The sequence below is a fragment of the Phragmites australis genome, chromosome 19, assembly GCF_958298935.1.
Source record: "Phragmites australis chromosome 19, lpPhrAust1.1, whole genome shotgun sequence".
In the NCBI taxonomy this organism is placed as follows: domain Eukaryota; kingdom Viridiplantae; phylum Streptophyta; class Magnoliopsida; order Poales; family Poaceae; genus Phragmites; species Phragmites australis.
This window is the reverse complement of record NC_084939.1, coordinates 24,928,414-24,953,453: the sequence shown is the minus strand read 5'-3', so window position 1 is coordinate 24,953,453 and position 25,040 is coordinate 24,928,414. Positions and strand designations below refer to the sequence as shown.

The following is a 25,040-nucleotide window of genomic DNA, read 5'->3' as shown; positions in this document are numbered from 1 at the left end:
ACGGTTCCCCACAACAGCCCATGACCCACTACCCACACAGCCATGCATAGTGGCTTAGGTGCCCTCAAGACACAAGTGATGACTGCGTACATGAGTGCGTCGATCATTGTAAGACCCCAATCTCAAGATATCTTGTACCTCCTGTATCAATCTCTAAATCAAGTAGCTGATATGCACAGTACAATAGTTATAGTATCATAGTCAAACTTCATACATAATTACTAAGGTTCGGAGTACAAAAGATTATAACTCATACTGTATATTACAAACCTGCCCGAGAGGCCAACATAACATAACGGAAAGCAAAGACCCAAGACACAAGCAGGTAGGGTGCGAACGCGACTTCTAAGTCTATTCTGCATCCTCGCCTTCACTTCCGGCGAAGTCAGCATCGGCTTTCTCATCTGAATGACAGTAAGAGTGAATATGGAAGGTCAACAAGTCCTATACTACTTCAAGGTATTGATAGATGAATAAATGGGGTAATTCAAGGATAAGGCTTTACGGTTTAGTTTTAAGCGTGAAGAAATTTATGTAGGTATCCAATTGTATCATCTACGATTGACTTCAAAATAGTTTAAGCAGTTCAGAACCATGTAACAAGCTATATCTTGAGGTTTTTGGTCCTGGGAGGGTTTACATCTCACTCCGCAGATTCTTTCATCACATCTGGTGTACCTCTAGTACCACACAAATCCTAGCGAATTTAGCTAGCAACCTCATCACACGGATATCTAGTCTACACACTCACTCATCAAGATACACGCACCCAGAGTCTAGTCAACTCAATTGCTGCTTTCGCACGTCCATGACCATGGACATGGCTATTCGAATAGGTTTACACTCTATAGAGGTTATACACTATACCCACGTGATATGCTCAGCCTCCAACCATTGCAAGCGGAGGAGCAAATCATACCGAGAAACTCCGATCACCTTTCATGTTAGGTTTTTCTACAAGATTTTCCCCCAAGCATCAGGATCCATATACTGAAGGCCAATCCCTTTTTTAAGCCTAGGCTGGTACTAGTAACCTTCAAACAGAGAGACAGATGGACACTTGACTACTCGATGCTCTCAGCCTCCTAGTATATTGCTCAGGACAGTCCGATGAAGAAGAAGTCAAGTTCTGCCCATTCAAGACGCATGGTTGCACGAGGTGGCTAGACTAGAAAGCGCAATGACTCGGTCCTTAAGCGACCGGGGTAGGTATCTTTTGACAATGAACACCACAGAGGTGACTTAAGCCCCTAGGAGCATCCTCATCTAGAATACTACTCCACCTGCCCCCGCCAAACAGTTTCACCCATTTGTACACATCACCCGTCATATCACACACGACATCAAGGATTTCACAATTATGAATTCACAACCATCAAGGATTCATGGTATATGAGTTATCATTGATAACACTAAATCTTATCTCCGAGGAGAGGTGTTTTAAAAACGACGTCTCCGAGGAGACATATTCAATCCTTAGCATGCTAGATATTAAGACGTCGTCTATCATTAATATAGATAACAACACGTAATCCTAGGGTGATATGTATTTTGGATGATAATATTTATGGCATGACAAGTGTTTAACATGATCAACTACTACAAGCAGTTTGTAGAAGCGCATTACATAGCACATGCGATATATATCCAGTTTTAGTTGATCATGTAGATTAGTTAAAAATATAGGTTCAATATGATCAAGAAGATAAGACTTGCCTTCTCTAAGGTTTTCTTCAAGATCTTGGTTGTAGTCACGATCTTTCTCGCTCTTGACGCTTCCCGCGCAGCACTCGTACAATTATGGATATACTAGGAAAGAATCAAATAACACCAAATAAAAATCCAAATAAGACCTAATGGATATCACACTATGATGGATAGATAGTTTTTGAATTTAGATAAATTTTGGCGAAAGAATCGCCAGAATCGAAGCGTACACGGAGAAGTTGTGATTCCCAAAAGATTTAATCTAAAATTAAATCGAGAAATTACAAAACTATACTATTCATGAGTGAGGCCCACAGGTGGGACCCAGTAAACAGTAGCATGGGCCCACATGAATAGTGACTTGGTGGAACCCATATGAACAGTACCATTTGGGCCAAAATGAGCTCAAATTGGGCCAGGTTCAGGCCTGGATGGGTTGGGTCGAGATTGGTCTGTACAGTGTTTGGCTGCACAATATTGGCCCGCTCGAGTTTGGTTGGCTGGCTTAGCAGGTTGCAGAGCTGGTCTGGCTCACTAAGGTGCTACTTTTGGTGGTTGGGCTAGCCTGGCAGGCCAGCCACTACTGGGCCTGATCCATGGCCTGCTTGGCCAGGATGAGCAGTGCGCGGACAGTGGCCCAGCCACTAGCGTGCGCGAGTGCACGAAGCTTGATGCGACTGAGTGGCGAAGGGGATCGTTCGGCGATGAGGAATCATGGTGGTGCCGCGCCAACGAGCTCACCAGAACAGGGTTTTCGTCGGAGGTTCTCGACAATGAATGGAAGTCAGACTTCTACATGACATGGCAGACTCGGCTTGGGGCTTATCGGCGACATGTTGTGGCCGGAGCGGTGCCAGACGACGGTCGGAGCAGGTCTAAGCGGCAACAGAAAATTAGGCAGCATCTCACCTCAACTATGCGTGATCTCCCTACAAGAAAAGGATCATAAGGCTCCCTGGACTACACGACACGATGGTCGGACCACAAGCAGAGGCACAAGCACACCGGTAGCGAGCTAAAGCACCGCGACGGAGCAAAAGCTCGGTGGCATGTGGCTACGCGCGAGAAGGAAGCACAGGGCGACAACATGCTATCTAGGGGGTTGCACGAGGGGGTAGGAAGCTCACCGAGCTCAGAAATGGCTAGAAGCTGGACATCGACTGGTGATGCAACGAAGCAGTGGCAACAGAGGTGGCTCGGCTACCGGCATGAGCAAGCACCCGTCAGGCTTCTAGTGAACAGACGGTGGCGTCCTCCTCGAGCTCCTAGGCAGCACGTGGACGATTGATCGATGACGGCGAGCTGTGTTGGCATGCAATGGTAGTGACGGCGGTGAAATGGGAAAAACGGGGAAGGAGAGGGGTTGGGGCTACGCTATTTATAGAGGGGAAGGGAGCTACATGGAGGCGGTGCGACCGCTTGCACCACGTGGTGGAAGGCAGCAACACGGCAGTGAGGTGGCAGGACGGCACCCACAATTTTTCCCGTGGCATGGGCACGCTGCGCCGGCCACGCGTGTGCGTGGGTAAGAAATTCGCGGTGCCAGACGGTATGGGCGGCGCGTGAGAGAGCGAAGAAGAGGGGGAGAGAGAGAGAGAGAGAGAGAGAGAGAGAGAGAGAGAGAGAGAGAGAGCATGAGGGGACGGCAACCGTAGAGGGATGGATGAGAGAGGCAAGTGGCCCTCGTCGGCCGTCGCGCTGGAGGAGGAAGGAGAAGGCAACGGTGACAGTGTAGCCATTTGGATGGGCGACGCGTGGATGGCCACGCTCACGCAGGCGCGGTGAGCCGTGGGTTGGGAGCGCATGCGAGGGAGCGGGCCGGCGATGCGAGAATTGGGCCGTGTGGGGCTGCGGCAGCCTGCGCGAGCGAGGGAGGGGAAAGAAGGTCGGCAAGTTGGGTGTGGGCCGCGCGAGGGAGAAAAGAGGGGGAGGAAGGTCGAGCCGACTGGGCTGAGAAAAAGAGATGGGAGGGAGAGATTGAGCCCAAGGAAAAATGGTTGAAAAGGAAAAAAGGGAAAAGGAAAAGGAAAAAAGTAGGGTTTTCGAATAAATTCAAAAGAGAGTTTTAAAATTTGGATTTGAGTTTGGTCATGACATAAATTTAGTTGGGGACATTTGAATCATGATTTGGATTTGGATCTTGAGATCTTGAAGTTGATTTTAATTAAAAGTTTTGAATTCAAATTGGAATTGAGCTGAATAGAATCTACGAACATATTTGAAATTGAGAGACAATCAATTTCAATTCTCCACACAAAGAACCATAAAAAACATAAACCAATTCACACGAACTAATTTAATGCAGGGATTATTTTGGAAACAATTTTAGTGGATTCTGTAATACCTGGTCAACTTAATACATTTAATATATAAATGTATACATACTGATATATATACATTTATATATATATATACCTCTTTGATTTTAGTTAGCCTAATTAATCACAAAATTTTTTAATTTAGAGTGAAATTTGTAACTAATTAACATGTTAAACTCAAGATGTTACAATCATGAGAGGCTGAGACCATGTGTAACTGCGTGACAGCTACGTTCTTGAGATGGAGGGTGGCGACGGTGCAAGCGCGGATGAGGCAAGGGTCACGGTGGCGGAGCGAGGTGTAGGCGCGGTCTCAAGCCTAAAGGGATGCGGCGGTGGCAGTGCGGGCTTGAGCTAGATGGGGTGCAACGGCGGCATAAGCACTAGCAAGGCGAGGCGCATGTGGTTACGTGCGTGGGCACGAGCGCGATAGGTATGTATATCCAAATTGAAAATCTTGGGCCCGCCGCTGCTGGGATGTCTGAATCGGCGAGGTGGTGGGTGGATCCGCACTGGATCTACACGGTGACTGGCGAATCTATGCGATGATGGCAGTTGCCATGGCCACCTGCTATCATGGTGGTCTTCCCTCCATGGGTCTCACCTTTCAGATCCGCGTGGTACCTAGGTTCGACGTGGTTGTTGGAGCTCCCTTAGAGAGAAGATGCTCACATGAAGCTCATGGGTTCGCCGATCTGGTCATTGGTCATGTTGGGTAGTCGCCCGTTACTATTTGATGGTGGTGGTTGGTTGTGTGCGGCTTAAAGTCTAGTGTCTTACCGGTCACCGGAGGCCTTACTAGGTTATAGATGCTTGTGAGCTATTTTAGGTACCCATGTTGTTTGCCTCTTATTCGCAGGAGGAAATCGGTTGTTGGGTAGTCTTTGAGATCCACTCAATCTAGGGTATAAGGCAATAAGTGTTGGTGCATGAAACAAGCATTTTTGTTCTGGAATGTGGGGTGGTTATGAGCTGTAGGTCTAGGTTTGAGATATCAGTGTTGCTCTATGCACATCTAGTTTCAGTTTATTCTCCTTTTATTTTTTTAATAATAGCTTGGTTCATCAGCACTTTACAGGGTGTAAAGGCTAGAACATTATTTCATCTTAAATAAAGCTTCCTTCATCTAAAAACAATCTCCATCCATATTACTTATTTGTAGTAAAATTATCATCACACTTGCAATATGGAATATATCACCCTTAAGATGCAGAAGGCCAAACAAGTGCTCTTTCCAATCACAAATATTTGAAATTTTGGACAACAGCATGACCTACGAACCGTAGCTTTGTCAACTATTTTGTATTAAAATATATGTATAAAATATAATACATTTATGATATTATGAAATTACTTATTGAGAAGATGGGTGTGCATCTGTCTGCTCAATCCCGTCTCCTTATATCTTTGCTTCACTTTTGTATCTCTTCGGTTGCCCAGGCCCACCCCAGTCCAGCCCAGTTCAGGGGTCCAGTCGGGTACCTGACATACCAACATGATGCAGCTTGAACAGTTGAACTTGAGATGCATATAGGTAGGGGTTGTTTAGTAGAGCTTTCCAACTTTCTGATTCTGTGGTAGAAATAATTCTATGGTGAAAGTGATTCTATTTGTGAAATCGTTTGGTATGTTAGTGGTAGAAGTGATTTATGAAAGAAGATTATGTTGAAATTAAGGAGAATCAGTCAGGAATCGGTGGAAGCTAGATTTTTTGACTCCCACCTCGTAGTACAAAACGCAGGAGTGATTCTCTCTGATTCTAACGCGAAATCAATTCACCTACAGAACGTTTGGTAGCGTTCCCGTCGATTCTGAGACGAAATCAGCCCACAGAACGCTACCAAACGCCCCGTATTCTTCACCACAGCAACGACAAACCTTCTCAAACCACATGGCTCACTGACAACGCCATGGATGAGCTAGCGGAATCTCCTCCTCCAACCCAACTAAAGAATTGAAGAGCTTACAAGCAAGCAATTGCAAATCGAAGCCCCCAGTCCCATGCACTTGTGATGCTTCGATTTGTATCGTCGCCTCCACCGCTCCGTGAAGCATTGCCAATGTTGCGTCAACCTAGCCGTTGTCACCATGGATGCGACTCAAGAACGGTTTCCAATTTTCCATGTCAGCCGCATGCAGGTCATCTGCTTCTTGGTCTCCTCTCTTGATCCTCATGTCGTACTCGACCAGGACGGCGGAGCGCATCTGGATGCCTCTCTTGGGGCCGGTCATCTCGATGAGCGAGCCCGGCTCCAGCGTGATGGGGTCGTCCCTGCTCCCCCTCGCCTTTCCCGCCTTCTGTGCTGCTGCTCGCCATGTCGGAGATCTTCCAAACCGAGAGGGAGGGACTCGTTCGAATAGACAGATGGGCTCGGATTTCTAATCCGAATCGATTTCCATTGGTTTTGGTTGGAATGGGCTTTGAGACATCGCACTTACATGGGTCGAGGCCCACTAATTATCAAGCGAATGCTCTCAGGAGAGAGAGAGAGAGAGACGAAAGGGGAATTGCTCCGGCGACCGGGAAGGAAGAGGGAGCGGAGACGGGACGGGATGGACGGAGCCAAGCCCGCGGCGGCGGCGGGTGGAAAGCTGGAGCTGGAAGAGGCGCTGCTCCAGATCGTGCATCAGCACCACCAGCAATCCCTCCGCCAACGCCAACAAACTGGTGACCCATCCCTTTCTCTTTTCTCACTTCTCTTCTGTGATTTGATGATGCAAGTTTCAACCTTTTCTCCTTAATTTGCAATTTATGACGCTCTCTTCCCGTACGCACCCACAGAGAGAGCAAAGAAGGATGCTTTGAGAAGCGCGGTGCGAGTCGCCGATCTCCTCGTGGACACGGTCGACGGCGGGGTGCAGGAGCTCTTCGTCAACGAGAAGCGCATTGAGCTTGAAGCACGCACGCTGCTCGGTACTATCGCGCGGTACAGGAAGCAGACTGATCAGTGGCTGGCTGCCACCAACGAAATCAACTCAGTCTTGAAGGTGACTAACCGTGATGCCAGTCACATGCCCTTGAAGTCTTTTTAAGCACTTGTCAAATTCGTAGATTAGCATTTTAACTCGCACATGACCTTTGTTCTGACAGTTCGTTCCAAAAAAGAAAAACTTAGTCCTGAGTTCCGACAGCAGTTCAGACCACATAAACTCAGAACCTTACCATCATGTACGAGCACAAAAATTCTGCAGCAGATACTAATAAATTGGAATTTATCGTCACGCTGTAACTGCAACTTCCAGTTCCTGGTATAACCTTTGACCTTGGTAAATTTAAATCCTACCGTAAACTGATTAGAGAGTTAATTTATGAATGTTCTGTGATCACTAAAGATAGAAAGGTGACTATTATTAACTAGGCCTCCATTTTTTGGTTTGGTTAATATTTTTTTTGCAGAACTGTCAATGCATGACACTAAGCATTGAATCCAATATTGCGTGCCATTTGTTTTCTCTGAAGCATCCATTGTTTTATTATATTTGTAGGAAATTGGAGATTTCGAGAACTGGATGAAGATTATGGCTTTTGACTGTAAAAGCATTAATGCAGTCATACGCAACATTCATCAGTCATGACTCTGCCTGCAATCACAATGTTAGGGAAGTATTAATTTCATTCTATGCTCTGATTGGAATTATGCGAGCTGTAAAGTCCCTTGTATAGAACTGTTTCACTGTGTAAAATTGTAATACTAATCCTAGCAATGCATTCGTATTATGAGAACCATCTCTGATTCCTTCGATTTCAAAGTGGTGTTGTTCTTGTGCCATTATGGAACAATTTTTATTATCGAGCTTGCAAGTTCAAGATAGGTAGCTGAAACACTGAAAGGCCGTACCAATTACTTCATCAAAAACATCCTTCACACCATTTTATTCCTTTGACATATATACTTTAAAAAGCAGTGGATACATCTTTGGAGAGGACTACATCATCAGGAAAGGGACACTTCTCCCTTCAATGGAGATTACAAGGTACTAAACCACAAACCTGCACAGGGTGCAATAATGCGAGTCTTAGTTTACCTTCCTGCGGTTTTTCCTTGTCTGTCCACTTGATCTAGTGAGGGGACTAATGTTGCCCATCTTCTCCATCGCTGCACTGAGATCGGTAAAGAATTTTGCCATGTTTGATGAGTAGGTAGTATTATGGGAGTCTGCTGAGTCTCCGTTGAACAGTTGCTGGTCAGAATCCAGGATAACCTTCTTGTTCAGCAAGTTTTTGTAGTAGAAATTGTCAAAAACATAGGGTGTTGAGGCGTCAAGGGGGGATATGTTATTGTCGCCAGTCTTGTTTGGACAATTTGATTTCAGGAATGTTGCAACAGATGTTTCGATGTTAATTTCGCTGTATATGCGATTGCGGAAGTTGGCACATCTGGCCTTCCCAATAGTACGAGCCCGTGGCTTTTTTTTTGTTTGGCATGTCAGTAGTCAAGAGTAGTATTGTTGGCATCAAGGAACGAATCTTGCATTCTTGCTTGGACTATCTTTTATAATACCAGGTATATGTTTCAATCTGTAACCAAGCTGCGGCGGGGATCAAATTTTGGGATAAATTTACATGGCAGGTTTCTTAAAAAATAACATTTCAATATTACAATTTTGGGATCAAACAAACTTTGACGTTGTAGTATATAAAAAAAAACTTTCATCACATGATTTTGATGGTAAATTCATTTCAATATTATTACAGTACCTGAGAGTGCAATCATGTCAGTTGCATTCAGTCCTTTGTTTGAGAAAAGGACTTCGTGAGATCACCAAGGTCATGGGTCGGTGCAGGGATGTCATTGTTTGCAGCATATAGGCTTTCTGTCGTTGAGTCCCGCCTTCCCAGATTGACAACCCAAGTAGGCCCTCCTAGTTGAAATAGAAATGGTCTTCTTTTACTATTGTTTGTTTGCATTGGAGTCTCTGAATATTAGGGAATGTTGGCTTTAATTTAGTACTTCCTGAGTCTTGCTTAAACATAAAGAGTTCTTCCATCATCATCTCAGTTAAAAATACTGGATAAACACTAACCACCTGCGGGCAGATCCTCTCAAGATTGTGCTTTGATGCTGTCAGTCACATCAAATCCACGCAGGGAGTTGTTGTTTGGAGCAGCGTTCTCCCCTGTGAATGTTGGGGTGTCATCAAGCAGCACTGAGCTATCGCAACCCTGCATAGTTACGAATTCCGTGGTTAGTAAAATTTGAAGTATGAAATATATGTGCAGGTTTGGAGACACTTGCATTGACAAAGCAGCCATGGAAGTGGAGGCGGAGCAATGATACGCCCCTGCGGTTCTCCCTTGCAACTGCAGATCTCACGGTTGTTTGAATGGTGCACAGTGCATTTGGACATTACTTGTCATAGAAATTTGCTGTAAGCTGAGCTGAAACCAAGCTTGCAGCGAACAGCAAGGCCAAGACATAGAGGATTTCAGGGCTTTAGAGCAGTTTGTTGGCCAGTGTCAATGTTAACAGATATTTATAGGCAGAATTTGTGCGCACGCTGAGTTTTTCACTTTCAACTGTTTCTAAAGAAGCATATTATACTTGGAGTTATGACCATCATAGGCAGCAGGATGACATCACATAAATGCAGTATTAACCTTCGAAATATTCGTGTCAATATATTTTGATATACAGTGTCACATAAATGTTTCAGAATAGGTGCACTTCTGCAAGGGAGCACGGAAGACTAACACTTCAACACAGTCACATACCCTATTACAGGTTTAGTGATTAGATGTCAACACATGACAACGTTTGAACAAAACCACGAGCTTATGATATTAAGTGAGAACACAAGGGAGAATTGTGTTGTTGATAATAAGTGATTGATGTAATTGTTGATTTAGAATTTTTGGTTTGTATAGTATGTTTCAATTGTGTTTGATTATGTTTATGGCTAACTGGGAGTGAAAATGGAGGATGACAGAGAGACATGTTTCTTGGCTTATGATATGTAGGTGTATGGATGCGACATGACGGTCAACAGCAAGACGGTGAAGAGCAATTGGAAGCTTGGTGCCGATGTACCGTGCGAGGCCGGGTGGAGCCATAGGCGATCCGCATCGCTCACATGGAGGGTGTAAGAAACATGTTGGGAAGAAAAGATGATGAAGATAGCGTTGACTAAGTCAAGATGGAAATACGATTTACAACTCAAGAGGCGGGCCGGTGGCAGGAGCACAAAGACTTGAAGGCGTCAAATGTCATGGCGGAGGTTGAACACACGTTGATATCGATGAGTCATGCTTGGAGAAGCATGCAAGGTGGTTTTTTCAGTTTCTCCTCAAAATCGGAGGTGGAGTCAAAGGATGTGTGGCATCATCACGAAACTTGCGTGGAGACGAAGTAGAGTCATGAATGTGTCGGGTCCATCTGATGGACAACAAAAAAGTTGGACCATTTTGCTCTTCGGGAATAATATATATGTATTAGTCTTTATGGGAATTTTGGGAATTGTCCATTTGCCTATATATATGGGAGAGGGCTGGTGCAAACAGGCCTCTTCAGGATTTACTTTTATTTTGTTATTTCTTAGGCTTGGTTAGAGTTTTAAAGAGAGAAGTTAGGGTTTATAGCTCTAAACTTAATCTCATCAAGAGTGGGAGGATAAAGGGTGGCTTCTAAGTCATGTATCTATGAATCTTGCTATGTTCTTATTTCTATTCATCGGCTGTTTAGCAAAATTGTGATGCTATTGATCTCCTTCCTTTTAATCTCTTGTTCTTGAAGATTTGGTTGATTTTTCACTCTTCGCTTTTGGAAGCGATTTCGAGTGATTTTATTGGGGCAAAAAGTTGCTAGGACATGTGTGAGAACATCTAAAGTGATTCCAAAATGATTTCCTCATACGAACACCTTTAAGTTATTTTTCTCTAAATTTTCCCTCTCTATGTGATTTTGGTCAAATCCACGAAATTGAGAGTGAATTCTTGATGATCCATGACATGCATGCACGTCGCGCGTGTATATGGCTCGAGGCCATATTTCTTTATTACTTCTATGACTTTAGTATTGATTTTGTGGATTCGGAGAAGAAGCATTTTTCTCAAGTCAGCATTTATGTGCCAATCCTACTAGTTCAGAGAGCAGTTTCTCTCAAGACAAGTTGGACACCCTATCTGAGGTTGACCTAAACAGTTTTCTTTTAGCCTAAGTTAATACTAGTTCTAGTTGTAATCATCATTATTTTGCTATGTAAGATAATGTTGACTTGTAAGAATAATGTGTCAATTGTCAGTACCCTTATGCCTATTTTGCTATGTTAGATGTGACTTCTTTTTTTTTGTTAAATGTGGTTCTAACGTACTCAATTATAATATTGTATGTGTATGCATTCTATCTATCGACTTCTTCATGGTTATCTCACTCTTTCGACAGCCTCTCTTCCTCCCTCGTCGGCTTTATCTCTACCCCCCTCCTTTCTCAGCTCTCTATATGTATACTACTCAACCACTCGTCGTCATCGTATGCAGAACTTTCAGGAAGGAATGGCACCACCAACCACCGTCCGGCCCAGGTGCCAGAAGGAGATGTAGTGCCACCGTGAGAGGTAGAGGGATACTGGAGTAGCTCAACTCAACTAACTTTTTGTTTCGTGGACTCGAAACATGTTGCTGTGTTCGAATTGCTGTACTGTATAACTGTGAATATAACAACTGAGAGCGTGCTAGTATACACAAAGTATACAAAGTAAAGAGACAATAACTAAATGGAAACACTGTTACCTTCTTAATCCATTTGAATCCATAAAGTACAAGTTTCCGATTACATCTCATTATCACATACGCCGTACACACGTACACGTGTATCTGACTAAACATCTAGCGACTGTGTCCTCCTGGTTCCCGCGGCCTTCTGAAGCCTCCGGTTAATTACGCTTGTCTCTCAGGCTACCTTCGATTAAGCTGCGTTGCTGATCGTCATACTCAGGTCATCTCCGAGTCTGTAAGGCTATAGTCACACACATCAAAACAGAGCAGAGTTATTGCGTCAGAAATAAAAGCAATAAAGAAAATGGGACAACAGTCTAGCATGAGCTTTAGGGACTATTTATGTATCTCAGATCATCATCGGCTAAAAGGCCTCAAAATAGTGTAAGTGATTGAGGCGAGCTAGGAGCACGGTACGACACATAGCTACAACCGGTACAGTAACGGGGCCGCGACCAGGAGCCTAACGCCGTGCTTAGCTCACTAACTCCCTCAGGCCTCGAACTTAACCTCATCGGCCATCTCCGAAGGCAACAAAGGCAACAAGCCACAAAGGCTAACGCCATAAAGGCGACATACCACATAGGTAAAAGGTAACATAACCAAGCCAAAAAATAAAAGGCCACAAAGGCACAAGCCACAAAGGCAAAAGGCCACAAAGGCAAAGGGTGATCACAACCTGTATCAGCAAAACCAACAATAGGGCAGTATCAGCCACATGGCAAAATCAAGCCACCAAGCATCACAGAGGCAATGGAGGGCAAGTAGCAAAAAGCCGTAGTAGCAACAGGGCCATCATGGCGTCAGATAACAAGCAGCAAAGGTAGCTGGCCATAGTAAACTCATCTCAGGAAAGCTAACTACCGGCATAGCCAACATCAACCCACATTATATTGCTATCACTAGCACAACCGTCATTAGGTAGACAAGCTCAGAATCATCCATCAGATAGAGGATAATAGAGAGGCTACCAATCCACCTATGAAGAAAAGGATCACAACTATCATCCCATCGCCAAGGGCACATACATCAGCGAGGCCCTTTAAACAGCTCATCAGATGCAAGCTAGCCATCCTAGTCGTCAATAGAGTAAAGCCAAGACACATAGGGAAGATGACTATATCACTATCCCCCAATGCTGACCAATAGCAGGGAAGATGAAGCCATAACTATCTTCCACAATAACATCACAGACATCAAAGGGGTACAGCTGACAATAGCATGACTGCAATAGCAACTCAATCAGCAACAGATCAACACTGATGGCAGGATGGCAACAGGTGTCCAGCATCCACGGCGAACACCAGAGAAATTCACGTGGTAGAGAAGGGCGATGGTGTCAACACATCAGCCCTGCTCAAATCAACACACACACACACACTAGCAACATTGACAGGCTGGGCAAACGCGTACAACGACACTCAGATTACCAAGCCGACGATGAATGTCGACGGTACTAACTCCCAGCCGGCGGCATCACACCCTGCGACGGCACAAACCTCCATCGAGAATCACCTTGACGAACTCAACAGAACAGATCACTTGCCAAAGTGCGCGAAGACCGGGCACGCACCTGATATGGTGAACTTGGGCACAAGCTTGTCGGTGGCCAGACATATGCACGGGCCAAGTAACAGAGCCGCGTCAGAGAGACATGGCTCAAACACACGCACATGACAGGAGAGGCACACACAGCGGCGGAGCGCACGAACATGGCCAAACTTTGAGCCATAAACAACCATATTGACCGGTGGCACGGTTACAACGAAGTGAAACACAGAAACACGCTAGCCAAGCAAGCAGTAATTCCAACCAATTCGGGAGCTCACATGCGCAGCAGCGCTCAGATGCCCTGCCAGCGAGTCGGCGGCACTCTGACTCCCAGCCGGTGCACGACAGATCACGGCGACGACACGAAGCTGGCCGGAACAAAGAGAAAAAACATGTACACCTCGACAGTGGTGGCATACGAGAATAGCACACGCACACACCGATCAAGTCATACGGCAACATGCTCGCTCCCACGGCCACGGCGTGAACACCGACCAGAGCCCATCACAGATCAAAGTACTTAAGACGACAAACACCGCGACGGCAACGACATAGAACCGCCCGGAGCAAAAAGACATGTTGCTCACATGGCCACAGCACAAGCACCGACCGGAGCTTATTAGAGATCGAATGATCCGACGACCACCAAATCAAACGAAACTCATCTCGACGGTCGCGGCAACAAGGCAATGGCCAGAGGCACACCTGTTTGCACGGACGCGGCACGAAGCCGGCCAGCAGGAGGCGGCGGGGATTGCAACCATACGTAGCAAAATACCATCATATACTTTTCAGGGGGGTGACTTGTAATATTATGTGTTTGTCGACGCCTAACTTGTAATATGTGTTTATTACTATATATTAATGAGGGTGTTTTTATTATTAATTTATAGTAAATATATGTATTATTGTATGCATGTATTGAGAGAGACGGAGAGATTGAGGAGAGAGAGGGAGAGTACAAAGAGGACAGAGAGGAGGATCGTGGAGGGGGGAGAGGGAAAACATTGCCGGTCCAAACCTTCGACCGGAAGTGATTCCAACAAATCACTGTCGGCTCGGTGGAACGGCAGTGAAGGGGGTTATCACTGCCGGCCGAAGGATTCAACTGGCAGTGATACTAGCCGGCAGTGATAACCCCCTTACTGTCGTTCCACCAAGTCGGCAGTGATAATCGTCGACTATCACTGTCCGTTGCACACTGCTGACTCCAAAACCGGCAGTGAAGGGGGTCTTAAAGTCGGCAGTGAAGGGATTTTCTGTAGTAATATATGCATGTATAGGTAGAGAAGAGACTAAATATATATTCATGTGTTAGGCCAAATTAAGTAAACTGGAAGTACAATAACAAGGGATATGCTGCATCGATTTACTGATGATTAAGCAGAGAGACTAAATATAGAAAGCTAAAAATTAAACAATATTAATGGAGATCGAGTGCGGTTTGCAGCTGGCATCGACGATATGCTTGCGTGGTGACGCAACGCAAACGACGCGTCTAGCTTCTTCGGACGCATATGCATGTATGCTGCCATGCACGCTCATCGATCGATCACTAGCTAGAAAGCTTGGTGGCAGCTCCGTCCTATAGTGCAAGACGATGGAGATCGGAAGAATAAAGATGGGTTTGTTCTTGTACGTTTCGGCTAAAGATTACAAGCTCTCGTGGGGGCGTGAAGCTGTGCATGCCTCCAAATCATTCTCACGGCACGGGTTCTCATCCGATCCCCTTCCCTCCCACTGAGACATGATGTCTCTAATCAACACTCCAACACATGCTTGCATATATTGCATGCAGAAATCCATGACATGCATTTACGTCGCAAGTGTGTGTCTATATATAATATATATATATATATATATGTGGTGATTAATAAACTTGTCTCTTTTTTTTACTCTTCACCACTGAATACAGCTGTAGTATCTGAATATGGACGGGCGCACTCACCCTCCACACACACCCATTCCACACATACCAATCGCACGCACATGCTAGCATAAACTTGTCTTTTTTGTTATGCTAAAAACATGCACATCTTAAGTCGTGTTAAAAAGCTAAAGCATTTCACCAAGAGTGGGCGTCTTCAACTCATTTGAGCAATGCAAGCTGCTGCATATATGGGGTTCTGCAGGGCGAAAATGGCGTGCACTAACTCAGTTATGACAGGAAATAATTACACATCTGGCAAGCTGGGTGTTTGGTCTAGTGGTATGATTCTCGCTTCGGGTGCGAGAGGTCGCGAGTTCGATTCTCGCAACACCCCATCGACTCCATTTTAATTTTTTATGAAGTTATTTGGCTTTGCTAGTTGCTAGTATTTGTTCGACAAACGGCAGTTGCTGTCTGTCTTTTCGCCTTTTATTATTTTCCAGCAAGCTTGGCAAACGGCAAGCATTCAGAACAATTGAGTTCATAATTGTATAAAAGATGATCGCTCATATTCGACAGATTCATAAGCTTCGCTAATGACTACTCAACAAGATAGCGGCAATCACCAGAATCTTTCAGTTTTTGTGCAGGCATACATTCTACTTTTGCTACAACTATTGTTACACACGACCTATCTACTTTCTTGATGTCCCAATTGATCACACTAGTTGCTTACTCCAAACAATCAGCAGCAGAGACAGCAAAATCGCTGCGAATCATTTTTCTGCTAAATCTAACAGCCGTTTCTTCAGAACCAGTTTGAGTAGTCAGTCTCGGAGCTTCCTGAAATGCTTCTCCACATCTTGTCTTGATTTCGCCCACTCTTCTCTTTGGATGACAGTGGTTGCATCGTCCCTTTTAGTCTGATATAGTGATGATGTTAATAGCCAAAATTAATTTTAATTTTTAAGCCCATTTTAAAAAAAAACAAAAGACTAGATATTTGAAGTAAACAGACTACCTTGTCCATTATTCTAAAATCTAAAAGACCCCCTCCATCGCGTATGAGTAGCAGGTCGTTTCGCCTATCTCTTTTCTTTCCTTCAGGAACACTAACTTGTCACAGATGGGTAGATATCAGTGATTTAAGTACAAGTATGTCTTCTTTTGTTTAGGTGATACTCGGTGGCATGAAGGAAGAGGACCACCCAAGTCCTAGCTTTATGAAAGTCACTGCAAGCAAAAGATACAATCAGTTTCTTGTAACATATTTTTTCTAAAAGTTTCTTCTTTTTGTCTAACATAGTCAAGCATTATTGGTGTCAAATTGAGAGTCTTTTGATGGATAGCTGACACCAATAATCTGAAATTTGAAAATGACCAAGAACAGTGTTACCACAAATTGTAAATGGCCTTCCCACTGAATGACCGAAACGTCTGAAAATCTGTAATTCTGCCCAGCAGTTTGCCCTGTTCTTACATGATGTTATGCTCCCTTACAATTGTAGCTGGAAATCTGGCATTGTCTTTTGATGGGTCGATTAAACGGACGAAATTCAAACTAAATTTTAATGTGAGTTTCAATATGCTTCTGAAGGCACTCCTAGATGAAGTTATGGGACAATGATCCTTACAGGATAACATACAGAACACTGATTCCGTCTAATGAAATTATGGGACAATGATCCTTACATGATAACATACAGAACCCTGATTAAAGGTCTTCAATCCCTAGGAAAGATGGACCTATCTGCAGGTACACGGTTGGATGCAGAAAATGAGTATGGTACCTTGGGCTTCCTTGATGAAGTGGAGATCGACAAGGCTTGCATAAGGGCATGTTTAGCAGAGCTGCAATTATAAGAATTTTTGAAGCTAGTTATCCTTAGCTCTAAAAATTCTTAGAGTTAGAGCTAGATAGATCGAGGGTTTTTGGTTGAAACATTTTGTTCTTATTTTAGACTCAAATCTTGCATAGATTTTGAAGCTGAAGCTCTATCAAATAAGATCTAAATAGAGCTTTTGATCCAACTCCAACCAGCAGGAGTTATATTTTGCAAAGTATGGTTGTATGGCAACTTGGCAAATATATCATTCCCAAACATTATACATTATTTTGAAATCAGAACACCAGAACTTGTCCAGAAACGTTGAAGAAGGGCTTCCTGCAGCTTTGTCAGTCCATGTTATCTATTGTAAATTTTCTATTATTTTGGTGATGACTTAGAACATATTTAGATAACTCCCTATATATTCATATAGACTCCTAATCTCGCTAGAGTCTCTTTGAAAAATTCCCTCAATATTTCTCTGCATACTCCAACCGACCCCTTAAATCTCACTCCCGAATTCCACTCACATATATTTTAACTCGGACGAGGCCACGACTGCACAGAAGAGTACGGTGGCTGGCACGTCGTGAGCTCGCCGGTGGCGAGCGGTGCACGGCTCTACCGGGCAGGGGTGGCGAAAGCCTCAGCGCATGAACGCAAACCTGCTTGAGTAGTTCCTGGCCAGCGGGCACTGTCGGAGCACGGCCGGCGGCGTGCACCCGGCGTGGTGGCCCTTGGAGCTCCGTGGAGGGCCGCACTGGCGGCAGACCAAGGAGAAAAGGGTGCACGCGAGGTGAGGGGATCCTCACCGATCACCCAGATGGGCTGCAGCGGCGGGTTAACGGTGAGGTGGTGATGTGGCACTCGATTCGCTTTGGGAGGCGACAGATTCAGCGTGAAATCGGTTGGGGAAGCTTCGATCGTCCTTCTGTCGTGCTCCACCTCACTCAGGCCCGGCTGATTTCGGCAGTGGCATGGAGGATTTGGCCGGCGGGCTCGGCAAGCTTCTCTGTGCTCAGTTTGCGGCTGAGAGGAAAATGGCGCGGAAGAATGGAGGAAGAATGGCGCTAGTCAGATTTGGAGGCAACCGATGGTGCGAAGGACACTCCTGCGAGAAGCTCCGTGATGCCGAGCTCGCTTGTCGTTGGACGAAAATGGCGAGCGATGGGAGGAAATTCTAAGCCAAAAAGATGGCGAGCGAGAGTACCGAGCCGGCTGGAGCCAGGTTTTTTTTTTTTTTTTTTTTTTTGCCCAATTGTTAGATATAGCGATGGGGAGATGGATAACAACTCGACTGGAGTTGCTCTTAGATGCTATAGGTTCAGAGCCAAAGAATATTAGACCTAGAAAAACTCGCAAGGATCAGGTGTATCTTCAACTCGATCAAGGTCGTGCCAGGAACTCAGCACTAAGAGCTTTATAATTTAGCAATGAATGGAGCAGATCTTGAGCTCATCTTAGCTCCGGGGAGGAGGGGGCCTCAGGGCCGTGAAATAGGCTAAGGGCGCTAAAGGTTATGATGCTATGTTAATGCTTTATTTTTGATAAAGTTTTTTTACTAGAGGGTTCATTTGCAAAAAAAAAAGTTTTCGAAAAGCAAAACAAATAAAAACTCCACCCTCCTCCTCGGTTCCCTCGCCTCTCTACGGTCCCTGACTAGTTTGGTTGGTTAGTTAACCCTACCTCGCCGCCGGCCATGGCGTCCGCGGGAGATGGGTCCGCTTCGGATCCTGCGGCGAAGGAAAAGCTCATAGTCGTCCGGGTCAAGCGCAAACCTGCCCAGACCCGTCCAGACGCTTTCTGTGAGCTCCCCTTCTCTATTCCTTTCGTATTGCTCCATCCCTCAATGTTGCACCCGAAAAGGAGGGATTTTTGAGCTTCTTTGTGTGCTCTATCAGGGCTAGAGATTAACGAGAGGCCAGTGAAGAAGGCGATGCTCGATTTCTCCAGCCTTTCAATCTCCGAACCCTCCTCTTCCTCCTCCAGTGCTAAAGGTACAACCCAAACAGAGTGTAGCCGTCCTCTAACATTGTCAATAACTTGTGTATGCAAAATCATGATGAATGATAGTCCTGTCTGTTAATGGAAAAGTCCAAGTCTACTTACCAGGCAAAGGTTAAAAAAAGGTAGAGGAGATTCCTTGGCACCATGATACTTGCTAATATGAGTTTGTTATCGTAGTCGTATACTGATACTGTAGATAAGATAATATAAATTTTTGCCTGATTCAAGCGATTTGTTGGACTAAATTATTTTATTGCGTCCTTCGCCTGCAAAAAGTTTAATTTTCTTGCCGTGCCCACAGCTTCGGAGGAACCACGAGTTAAGAAGCTTCTTGTCCAACACATTGAGACAGTACACCATTCTGAAGCTGTTGAAGATGTTTTACACTCTCTTTTGGTAACATTGCTTCCTTTTCCACTAGTTCTTTTCTTATTTATTTCTTGTTGAACAGGCTTACCATCCGGATTTGATATCTTCGCATGACAAACTCGTTTGGTTACTCGCATTTCAATTTGACTTGACATGTCATTTGTATTATAACAACATCTCCTGATGCATACGGCCTCTTGGTATTTTTCTTTTCCGTGGACTCCATAGGGCTCACAATTAATCTTCATCTCAACATCTGTATTGCCTTGTGAGAGTTAAACTACTACAACTGAGCAGCTTCTTTGAAATAGAAAAAATGTTGCCATATGTACCTTAAGCCTTTCCTTGCATAGAGGAATCAGTTTCTGTTATGCATCCAAGTGTGGTTACGAAATGGATCAGCACTCAGCAGTACTTGTTCTATAATAGTGCATAAGACTTTTTATAAAACAATTCCATTTGTTATTGTAGCTTGCTGACTCAAATAACAAAGAGACAAAGAGCAAGACAAAGGAGTGGAATGACAGGATCAAGCAAGACAGAGTAAGTGAAACTTTGCGCTATAGTTTACCGGATTAATTAGTGTCTTCTCCGGTTCCCGTGAGGATTATGTAATAACTGAACCTTTTAATTTCTCCTTGAACATTGCTGGTAATAGAAAATACGATTATGATCAGGCAAATAGTGTTTTCCTCATATCTAGCTGTTGAAATGAATTTAGTTGTTCAAATGCTAAAGTGGTCCCTTTTTGTGTCAACAGAAACAAGACCAGCTACGATCAGCAGCCAGACAGAGGCATGAGGTAGGTACTCACATCCTATTATTCCTCACTGCAGTCAATTCTTTATGCTCAACTTTCTGCGAGTACTAACGAGGCAAGAAATTTGATTGATGGTTTATACCATTAAATGTGGCGTAAATAAATGTATAAAAGAAAACTAAAGGCTGGTATGATTATTTTGTGCACATTTAATACATATTCAGCATTGTCAACATGAAAAGCATTTCCTTTTCAATGCTGTGTCAAATTGCATTCCTTTTGCAATATTTATGTGTACACTATTTTGCATAGTCCACTGTTAAGATTGTTGTGCATATACTCTGATTGGCACATATTTGACTACTGCAGAAGAGCGTCCCAAAATAATGCTATAGTATGTCTTTTAGTTGTTTACTATGCCATTTCTACTTCTGCATTCTTATGTGACTTGTATCTGTCACCTCACACGCGAGTATATGTGTAATTCAGCTTAGCTCCTCACAGATTGTCCAGGTTGAGCCTGATTGCTACATAGTTACTGTGGGAACAATCAGGTTCTAGGTTACAAGTCGTGCATCCCTAATGTTGTTATGGATTGGGAATTGGGAATTGGAATTGGAATTGGAATTGGAATCTGGGAGCATCCCCTTGCCACATGCACATGGCAAGCTAGGCATGCAGATGTGCATGTACAGCTACAACACATGTATGTATATTGATGGATGGTTCTGGACAGTTATTGTGTGGGTGTGTTGAGTAATGTGGTCAGCAGGTTCTTTGAGAGCGCATATTTGATAGGTGTGAGTGGAGAGGCTTAGTCCAATACGGATTATTTTAGGTTGTGACTGACTAGTATAGAATTCTCAAGGACCTATCCATACCGAGTTTTTCCCTTTGAGAGAAGTTGGGATAGTCCCCAGTAGTTGCTCTAGCCTGGCCCGTGAAGCGTTAGATTATGTGTGTTAGGTAATCATGACGGCACTACTATTACTTAATTTCCTGAGACTAGAAAATTGTGATTAAGTATTATATTTTCTTAAATGTCATGGTTTTCTGTTTTGTGCATTGTTATGCATGGTTTTGTTCATTGACCCTATATAGGATCTGGGGAGAAATGCTCGCTTTGCACAAATATGGAGGAGTCGAAAAGGAGAAAAGAACGAAGCTGATGAATCACTGAGAGAAATATGTCATCTTTATGATGCTGTACAGGTAGATCCTGACGAGGAGAAGCATCCGGCAGAACCACGGCAAGTCTTGCTTTCTAGCAATTTATCAGATCTTATGGAATCTAAAGTTGTACTGTTGCATGGTTTCTTACGATGTTCCCTTCAGGATCACCTCTTTTGAAGAGGGTGCTGTTTTATGCAACTTTCTTCCGCTTATACGGGAGTACTTGCCATCAGCTGCTGAAGAAATTGAATCAGATATTATTTCACTGGCACAGTCGGAAGGTATGTAAGCTTCTTGCCTTTAGATGCTCTCAACACTAATTGAAAGATCCTTGGTGTTTTTGATGGTAATAAAAAAACTCGACCAACCTAAGAGGAACTAGATGGCATTGTAAATAAGAAGAATAGGCACTCAAATTCGCGTCGAAAAGGACTCGAAACTAGGTGGTCTAGGCGTATATCCACATCCTCAACCAACTGAGCTAGGCTCAGTTCCTACTTTCAATAGTAATAGAAAGAAGTGATTACGAACTCTAAGAATGATACATGTGCTAAAAAAGTAATATTGAGCAGTTTTGCTCCACACTAGTTTTGACCTTGACGAGTCTATTTCTGCGGACTAGCAGATTCAGAGGTTTATGACATATATACTGTCAAGGAGGTGGATGATACAAGCATGGAGGATACATCAGCAGCTTCATATCCACGGTAAATATGAAAACCCTTTGTTTACTCTGTTCCATTCCTTTGTGTGTCTTCTAAACGATCTTCTTATGTTAGTTTACAAGTTGACGATGACCAAGGTGAATGTTACGATGATGTCTATCTGTATGATACAGATGATTCAAATGGTAATTGTACAATCATTCTACTTTGTAATTAATTGGTGAAATCCTTTTATCTTATTTGAATTAGCTGAACTCTTTTTCGCCTTGAATATGCAGCCGAAGATAATCCATTGTTTGACTATCCTGAAGAGCTGTCCGGGGATGAGGATGATGGTAGCACCGGTGAGGATCCTTTTGGAGGCATGGAAGGTTCAGATTCTGAGTACGAGAAGGAAGAAGTAGAGGTTGAAGGTGATGATTAGTGGCGATAGGGAATTGTGAAGAAATGTGCAGTAGTAGGTGCAGGGGGAAGCTAGTGTGGTGCCTGAGCTAAATGTGTAGTATTGGTTGACTGTTGAGAGGAATAGGTTCAGCAGATTAACGGCCTTTCAGATGCTCGTAATGGAAGGTTACTTTGAGAATTCGACTTGCTCAATGCTGTAGATGATTTACTATCATTTTACAACAGTGCATGATAAGGTACTCTCTGCATTGCGAGGAAGAATCTATTCTCGATTTTCTCTGTGTTCGTGTTGTTGTTTTTTTTCAAAGGGGAGGCCCACATCCCTCAGCCACAAAGGGACTGAGGGACGCCTCCGGGGTGGGAGCCGGGGATAAACCCGGGCCTCCCATCTAGGGACAGCCTTCAGGAACCACTCGGTTCAGCTGTCCCCTTCTGTGTTCGTGTTGTTGTGCCGGTGAATTCTGTTTCTAGAAGCAACTACTTACATTGTTTAGAGTTTCGACATCAGCAACCAAACTCAACATTGCGGTGATGCTGCTACTAATGTTTGTGGCTCGCCAAATAAGAATGGTGGATGAGTGCAAGATGAGGTGAAGCCAAGCGAGTTAGCCATTTTCGCTGAGAAGCGAGCCCAACAGAACACAGACAGATGTGCGATACCAGCGTGGAAACGAGAAACCAATAAGAGCGGCTCGGCTCCGCTCCACTGCAGGAAGAAGAGCGGCTCCAAATCCTGTAACCGGGCGGTACGGCACCCAGGATTCTGATTTCCGGTAAATTGCGTGCTAATCTTGTGTAGAATTCTTTCTTTTGTTTCCTCCAAACTGTCCGGAGGCCATGATCGAGGAGCTGGTGGCAGTTGTAGCAGCAGAGCGTGATGGCGCTTAGCCGTTGGTTGATGCAAGTGGGGGCGCCATGGAAGCCGGACTCCAGGAGGAAGGACAGCGAAGCAAGTGACGGCTGGAACGCGGCGGCGCTCCGGCGAGCCAGGCCTAGCGGTAGAGGCGGGGTGGTCGTTGTTTCAAATACCGACCACCCCTTGGGCCCGTCAGATCTGACGCGTGGAGTGGCGCTCGGGCGTGGTCGTCGTCTTGCTCAAAAGCCGGAGGGCGGAGGTCCAGCCCGGATCGCGAGCGAGTGCACGATGCAGCAGCAGAGCTCGATGGCCGAGGTAAACCGTCAGGAGGCGAGCGTGGCAAATGCGAAGGCAAACGTGTCCCGGCGTGGCGCGGCGGGCGCGGGGAGGACCGGAGGCGCCATGGCTTGGTTTCTTGCCTTGTTCCGGGAAGAACGGCGCTCCTCAAGCCAGGGCATTGGCTTCGGTGATCGGTTGTTCAATCTCCCCTCCTCAATCCTGCCTGATTCGTTTGCTATTACCTTGTGGTAGCTCATGGCGGCATAAAATTGATCACTTGTCAGAAATCCCCATATTAATTCGCATCTCGGATCGTGCCCAAGTGATCCATCCCGCAAGAATTTGTAGCCTTCCTTTCTGACGAGGGTAAGTAAACTCATGGAGACCTTGGTGTCCAAAGTCCTTAAATTATTTGGCTTGATCACTCCAACTATCAATCAGTCGGCATAATGGACAACACTGTCGTTGAATCTGTTCATTGTCTTGTCTTGAGGGTGATCTTCAGGCTCTAGAACATATGAAAAGAGGAAAGAATTTTTGAGACAGCACCCATTACCTCAGGAGGTTCCAATTGTATCATTCCACACAGAGGCAAACATCACTCCCAGTGTGCTCACCACGCGCTTTCATGTTGCACACCTGGAGCTCCCGATTGCTGCCGATGGCAATTCCACCAGAATCCCAGTTGTAATGCCACTTTCTGGCAGCATGCTCACAACTGCTGGTGGCAAGGTATGGTGAGAAGAACGAAGGTCTTGTGACAAGGAAGGATGATGAGGTTCCGGGATCAGCGGTGGTCCGGCCAGAGCAGAAGCTTAGACCATGCATGGATGGTGTATTCGTCGATGAAAGAAGAGCCTGGGGATCAGGTATGCGAAGCCCTGCCGACTCTGCTTGTCAAGTTTGCACAGAAAAGGAAGCATGAGATGGCCATGAAAGATGAATGAAAAATGTTGGTGTTAGACGCTGATGAATCTTTGTAATTGTGTGCTTCCTTTTGTTGTCAGCTGTACAGAGTTTTGTTTAGGCATATTTTAAAAGGTGCTTCTGGGTCTGCTGTTCATTGTAGACATCTTTCTGGGAGCTGCAGAAATTCTTCACTCCATTCTGCTACCATGAAAACGAAACAGGCATTGGGAACGGATACCCTAGGCTAGCGCAAAAATATAATTTCTACTATGTTTATTTAAAAAACCATACGAATAGAGGATCATAAATCGCTACAACTAGATGCCTAGTGAATCGTAAGAAGAGTTGGAGCAGGTCACTCTAACATCGTGCACGATAGTGTAGAGGAAATAGTCGATCATAAGCCGAACGTCTCTTCTTCGCGTCCCTGTCACCGATGAGCACCGGAGCAGGGCCTCTAAGGTATCCACACGTTTAGGAATAGATGAGACCCATTATGTAATTATGTGTTTAATCGGGGCAGAGATAATCCTATCATATTGGAGCAGAGATAATCCTATCATATTAGAGCAGGTGAGCATATATCTTGGCTCATTATCAAAATTATTAATTGATAAAAGCTTGAATGTAT

General features: G+C 44.6%; 2 protein-coding genes, 1 long non-coding RNA gene and 1 other non-coding gene across 5 annotated transcripts; 3 read left to right on the top strand and 1 right to left on the bottom strand.

Moving 5' to 3' along the window:
* Nucleotides 1–6,425: 6,425 nt before the first annotated feature.
* On the top strand, nt 6,426–7,752 carry LOC133900898 (biogenesis of lysosome-related organelles complex 1 subunit 1-like). 2 transcript variants are annotated; one of them, XM_062342173.1, is made up of 3 exons: nt 6,426–6,693; nt 6,808–7,013; nt 7,117–7,468. In XM_062342173.1, exons 1-3 carry the CDS (start codon nt 6,465–6,467, stop codon nt 7,225–7,227), a joined length of 546 nt encoding a protein of 181 aa, XP_062198157.1. In that variant the 5' UTR covers nt 6,426–6,464; the 3' UTR covers nt 7,228–7,468. The 2 variants fall into 2 exon arrangements, with proteins under 2 accessions (XP_062198157.1, XP_062198158.1); XM_062342174.1 differs by lacking the exon at nt 7,117–7,468 and adding an exon at nt 7,512–7,752 and having other exon boundaries at nt 6,445–6,693.
* Nucleotides 7,753–15,479: 7,727 nt separating this feature from the next.
* Nucleotides 15,480–15,551, top strand: TRNAP-CGG (transfer RNA proline (anticodon CGG)). The gene has a single exon. It is a non-coding gene; the product is annotated as a tRNA-Pro (tRNA).
* A 131-nt stretch (nt 15,552–15,682) lies between these two features.
* Nucleotides 15,683–17,086, bottom strand: LOC133900763 (uncharacterized). Its single transcript, XR_009906588.1, has 2 exons — nt 16,179–17,086; nt 15,683–16,080 (listed from the first exon to the last, which is right to left on the bottom strand). It is a non-coding gene; the product is annotated as an uncharacterized LOC133900763 (long non-coding RNA).
* A 1,491-nt stretch (nt 17,087–18,577) lies between these two features.
* Nucleotides 18,578–22,644, top strand: LOC133900839 (RNA-directed DNA methylation 4-like). Its single transcript, XM_062342089.1, has 10 exons — nt 18,578–18,791; nt 18,888–18,983; nt 19,295–19,389; nt 19,834–19,905; nt 20,123–20,164; nt 21,224–21,372; nt 21,458–21,576; nt 21,921–22,002; nt 22,075–22,145; nt 22,239–22,644. The coding sequence occupies exons 1-10, from the start codon at nt 18,686–18,688 to the stop codon at nt 22,382–22,384; spliced, it is 978 nt and encodes a 325-aa protein (XP_062198073.1). The 5' UTR covers nt 18,578–18,685; the 3' UTR covers nt 22,385–22,644.
* The last annotated feature ends 2,396 nt before the right edge of the window (nt 22,645–25,040 follow it).

Excerpts from the sequence above, each read along its gene's own strand:
- LOC133900898 (XM_062342173.1), top strand. The coding sequence starts at position 6,465 with ATGGGTCGAGGCCCACTAATTATCAAGCGAATGCTCTCAGGAGAGAGA. Across the intron at positions 6,694-6,807 it reads CCGCCAACGCCAACAAACTG|AGAGAGCAAAGAAGGATGCT; the intron begins GTGACCCATCCC and ends ACGCACCCACAG. Across the intron at positions 7,014-7,116 it reads AAATCAACTCAGTCTTGAAG|TTCGTTCCAAAAAAGAAAAA; the intron begins GTGACTAACCGT and ends TTGTTCTGACAG.
- LOC133900839 (XM_062342089.1), top strand. The coding sequence starts at position 18,686 with ATGGCGTCCGCGGGAGATGGGTCCGCTTCGGATCCTGCGGCGAAGGAA. Across the intron at positions 18,792-18,887 it reads GACCCGTCCAGACGCTTTCT|GGCTAGAGATTAACGAGAGG; the intron begins GTGAGCTCCCCT and ends GTGCTCTATCAG. Across the intron at positions 21,577-21,920 it reads TTCACTGGCACAGTCGGAAG|ATTCAGAGGTTTATGACATA; the intron begins GTATGTAAGCTT and ends GCGGACTAGCAG.